This window comes from Lacerta agilis, chromosome 3 (assembly GCF_009819535.1).
Source record: "Lacerta agilis isolate rLacAgi1 chromosome 3, rLacAgi1.pri, whole genome shotgun sequence".
Classification (NCBI taxonomy): domain Eukaryota; kingdom Metazoa; phylum Chordata; class Lepidosauria; order Squamata; family Lacertidae; genus Lacerta; species Lacerta agilis.
In genome coordinates, this window is record NC_046314.1 from 9519359 (window position 1) to 9523727 (window position 4369).

Genomic DNA, 4369 nt, shown 5'->3' on the forward strand with positions numbered 1-4369 from the left:
TGCTTTGAAGGCCTTGCGGTATGCTTTGTAGGCTTTGTGTTTCTTCAGCAAGAATTAGAATCCAGAGTAATGTGTCTGAGGGACTCTGTGACATTAAGGGAAGCGTAAGTCTAATCCAAAATATCCCAGGCCTTGGAGAGGCAACGAGCCGCTCTCATGAAACTCATAATTAACTTGAAGAATAGTTCGCTACAGCAGGCAAAGGCCAAGAAACACCTGGGATCTCGATCTGAACCACTGGAAATTCAGGAATGCTGGCATCCAAGTCTGTGATTCAGACCCACAGCAATATGTTTGAAATAGCTCAGACCAAATGTGTCCGCTTGCATTTACGTTTGTCTGAATATCAGAAGAGTGAGGCCGAAGCCGTCAGTTGCACACAAGGCTAGTCCTATGAAGACATGACTGAGGTGGCTTAACTACTGATGGCTCACAGCTGACCTGTGAACAGACCCCATTGAGAACTTGAAGCATGGTGTTTATGGTGAGGAGATATGGAAGCTGCTTGTGGGCGCTGTTCTGAGTTAGCTTATTGGCACAAGGTCACAGCAAACCAAGTGGGAAAATGTGCGGGTGAATCCTTTGTACTACACTAAATAGGTACAGCTCTTCCTGGCATGGTCTGTGCCACGCCCTTGAGATGCCCAAATGAGAAGCCCAAGCAATAAATGGAAAATAAAATCTAGAGAGAAAGATTGGCAGGGGGTTTGTTGGAAGGGTAGAAAGAAGCTGCAAATTATATGCCAAAAAACAAACAAACCCCGAATCCAGGAAATATTTGCTTACGTTTTATTCGTGTTGGAATATTACAGCCTGCAAGTTCATAGACTGTCGAAATCCACAGTCTAAGTTTCGTAAGTCCATCTCATGCAGAGCTCACTCAAATACATCTGACAATGCTTAGATAAGGATCTTTCGTTTCTTTTGCCAATTCATGGAATCCAACAGCCACTGTTCCAAGGCATCAACATGCTCTTCTAGCCATTTCATGACACTGAGGCACTTAACTCCCAGTGCTGTTGGTTGTGCTTTTCCTAGCTTTGGGGCAGATTTCTGAGAAGATGCTTCTCTCAGTGTACTGCACCCCTCTAGCCACTTAGTGGCAGTTGCTGTGTAGTCGGCCAATAACTGTTCTAGGATTTTAACATGGTCTTTTGGGTGCTGGATATGAATCTTTGTAGACTCTTGCCGAGAATTGGCCACACTGTTGCCCTGGATCTCCAATGCTTTGTTGGTCATGTGGTTCTCCTCCAGCCACTTGTATAGGGTAGTATTTGGGTGTCTCAACCACGTGTCTGCTTTGCTGACGTTTTCTTCCCAACATTTGTCATGAAGTAGGATCTCTTTGCTCAACCTGTAATCAGAACCTTCCATATACCTATTATGGAGCTCTTGGAGGGTCCACAAGTACATATTGAGCCATGCGGTGAGATCCTTGCTATGTTGCTTCAGCCATTCCCATAGGTTTATGGCGTGTTCGTTCACCAACTGGTCTAAAGACCCCAAGTGATCTTCCATCCAGTTGTTAAGTTTCCGCAGAAGAAGATCGATGGTCTTAACATGGTCCTCAAATCTTTCTCCCATTGTCTGAAGAACACAATATATTTAAAAGAAATGACAGTGATATAGTTGACTATATTGTGTATGCAGCATAAACCTACCCACACGTGTACTGTCTTGTAAATGAAAACTACTCTTTTTAGTAGCTGACGTATTAGTTGACTAAGAACTCAGGGACAGAGCATATGCCCAGCTTGCAGGACATCCCAGATTCAATTTCCAGTTAAATGATCCTCTAGAGTCACTGTTCTCTTTGATCCTCACATTTCAAACCCCCTCCCCCCCACTTCTACAACCAATGGTTTGGATCCAGAGTACATTAATCACACTTACATAGGTCCTATAAAAACCAGTGGGACTTCAACTGGTAATGACTAACTTTTCACATTTATTTCAATGGTATTTAAGTGTGATTAGCTCGGTTTGGGTCCAGTCCAAATGTATGGTCGTACTAACTAGAAGCAGATCTTTTGTGGAAAACAAGGATTTTGGAGTGGGTTGTTGGACACCAGACTTATAAAGTTTCAGACTACGTGTTAATAAAATTTGTGATTTTGTTCTCAATAACACAAAGGAATATCTGACAAACTGTCTGAGTGCAAAACAGGGCAGGTGGGGAGAGACTTATTAACTGATAAGAACATAATATGAGCCCTACTAGATCAAACAAGAGGTCTATAATCTAGTAGGGTATCCTGTTTATCCCAATGGCTATCCAAAACCCTCTTTGACCACATGTGATCGCTTCAGGTAGAGAGATCTCTCTCTCTCTCGCATGCGTGCATTGCTGGGCACCCACAAACTCGGGCCCAAATCATACCACTTCTATTGTGGATACAGAGAGGAAGATCACCTGCATCTTCAGCCATGTATTCCATAAATCTATGCAAATCAATATATTTGGAAGACTGGAATGCTTATGCAAAACATCTATTGCCCTGTATGTTCTAACAAGCCATACCTGCAGAGACTGGTAACATGAGTGACTATCAGGAGGCTCTTCCCAGCTTCTCCCTGGCTCTGGGAATGAAAAGCATTGGTAAATTGTAACTTATTTTCAAAGCGACCCTGGGGAATGATTAGACTAAATTTAAAATGAATTAATCTGTTCCTAGCATGGGGGGGCAAGGGACGCGGTTGGTGCTGTGGGTTAAACCACAGAGCCTAGGACTTGCCGAGTGGAAGGTCGGCGGTTCGAATCCCCGCGACGGGGTGAGCTCCCATTGCTCGGTCCCTGCTCCTGCCAACCTAGCAGTTCGAAAGCATGTCAAAGTGCAAGTAGATAAATAGGTACTGCTCCAGTGGGAAGGTAAACGGCGTTTCCGTGCACTGCTCTGGTTCGCCAGAAGCGGCTTAGTCATGCTGGCCACATGACCCGGAAGCTGTACGCCAGCTCCCTCGGCCAGTAACGCAAGATGAGTGCCGCAACCCCCCGAGTCGGACACGGCTGGACCTAATGGTCAGGGGTCCCTTTACCTTTACCTTTTAAACTTGTATAGGATTGGATTGTAAACCATTAAAGGCATAGGAGATGACACCTTAATTTCCATCACAGCATGGTGTTCTTTGAAGATTCTCCTACTGCTGAACCCAACAGCCTCATTCCCATGCGCAAAGAATAGTGTTTGCATAGTGACTGTTCAGGAACAGGGCATGGAGTGGATTGTGCTTGCACAGGATAAACTGTTTTCTGGCTGTGAAGCCGTGATTCATCATTGCATTATGCTCAACTGGGATGTTTGCTTTATACGCTCAGTGAATGGGAGAAAGAATTCCATAGTTGGCGCCTCCCATGTAGAAATTGTATGCGCCATGTTTATTTTTAGAGTGTTATTTCTGTATGTGTTTCGTATCTGGCAAAAGCGGTAAAGCTGTAAATAAAGAACGCAGACGCAGCTGTCGAGATCTCTTCGGCATCCCTCCATTTGCACAAACAGCTCAGGTGGCTCCATTTCACCACACCTTGAGCTGAAGTTGCACAATCAATGTCTCTTGACGGAAAACTGCAGAGTGATTTCCACGAATCTGAACAGGGTTCATACAGAAAATGACAACCGATTCTTTTTAGTATGCTATTGAAAGTTACTTTCAGTGCTGTAATAAAAGGAGACACAATGACTGCCTGGTCATTAAAAAAAAGTTTTGCTGGTCAGACATTTCGCTCCTTCTGAAAGGTGAATAGCTTAAATGGCCTTTCAAGATGTTGCTGGACTCCAAGTCCCATCAGCCCCAGTCAGTATGGCCAATTGTCAAGGATTATGGAATTGTAGTTCAATGACATTTGGAGTGCATCAGGTTCCATATTCGTAGCTTAAACCACCAGCTGTTTCTTCTTGTGCGATTCCGGAAGGTCCACTACACTTGAGGCTAATCTAAACAAGATGGTGGTAGCAATGTGTTCTTTTGGTCCTAGCTCCTTCTGCATTCAGCTATAAAGCGGTGTGTGTGTGTGTGTGATAACACCCGAAAGCTGCACAGGGAAGGATAGCTGAACTCTTCCCTCACCTCAAAGTCACAATCTGAGCCCATCGGTCTTGCAGCAGCTAGACTGGTGACTGGGAGTGGCCACCGACACCTACATTGGCTCCCGGTTCCGAGCACAATTCAAAATGTTGCACCCCCAATCAGGATCTGAACCATGGGGAGGGAGGTATGAGCCCCCCTCCCCACTGTGGTCTCAAGGAAGTACCCTTCCCCGGTGCACAAGCTGCTGTTAGTCCCAGAAGGAAGCTTCCATTGGCGCTGTGATCTAAAAAATTTAGCAGGCAGAGTTAGCTTTCAGGACTTGGCTGCTGTCAAGGACACTCAC

At 45.0% G+C, this 4369-nt stretch overlaps 1 protein-coding gene across 1 annotated transcript; it reads right to left on the bottom strand.

The window, feature by feature from the left end:
• Nucleotides 1–870: 870 nt before the first annotated feature.
• On the bottom strand, nucleotides 871–1607 carry LOC117044585. Its single transcript, XM_033145400.1, has one exon. It carries the CDS (start codon nucleotides 1582–1584, stop codon nucleotides 901–903), a length of 684 nt encoding a protein of 227 aa, XP_033001291.1. The 5' UTR covers nucleotides 1585–1607; the 3' UTR covers nucleotides 871–900.
• Between the last annotated feature and the right edge of the window lie 2762 nt (nucleotides 1608–4369).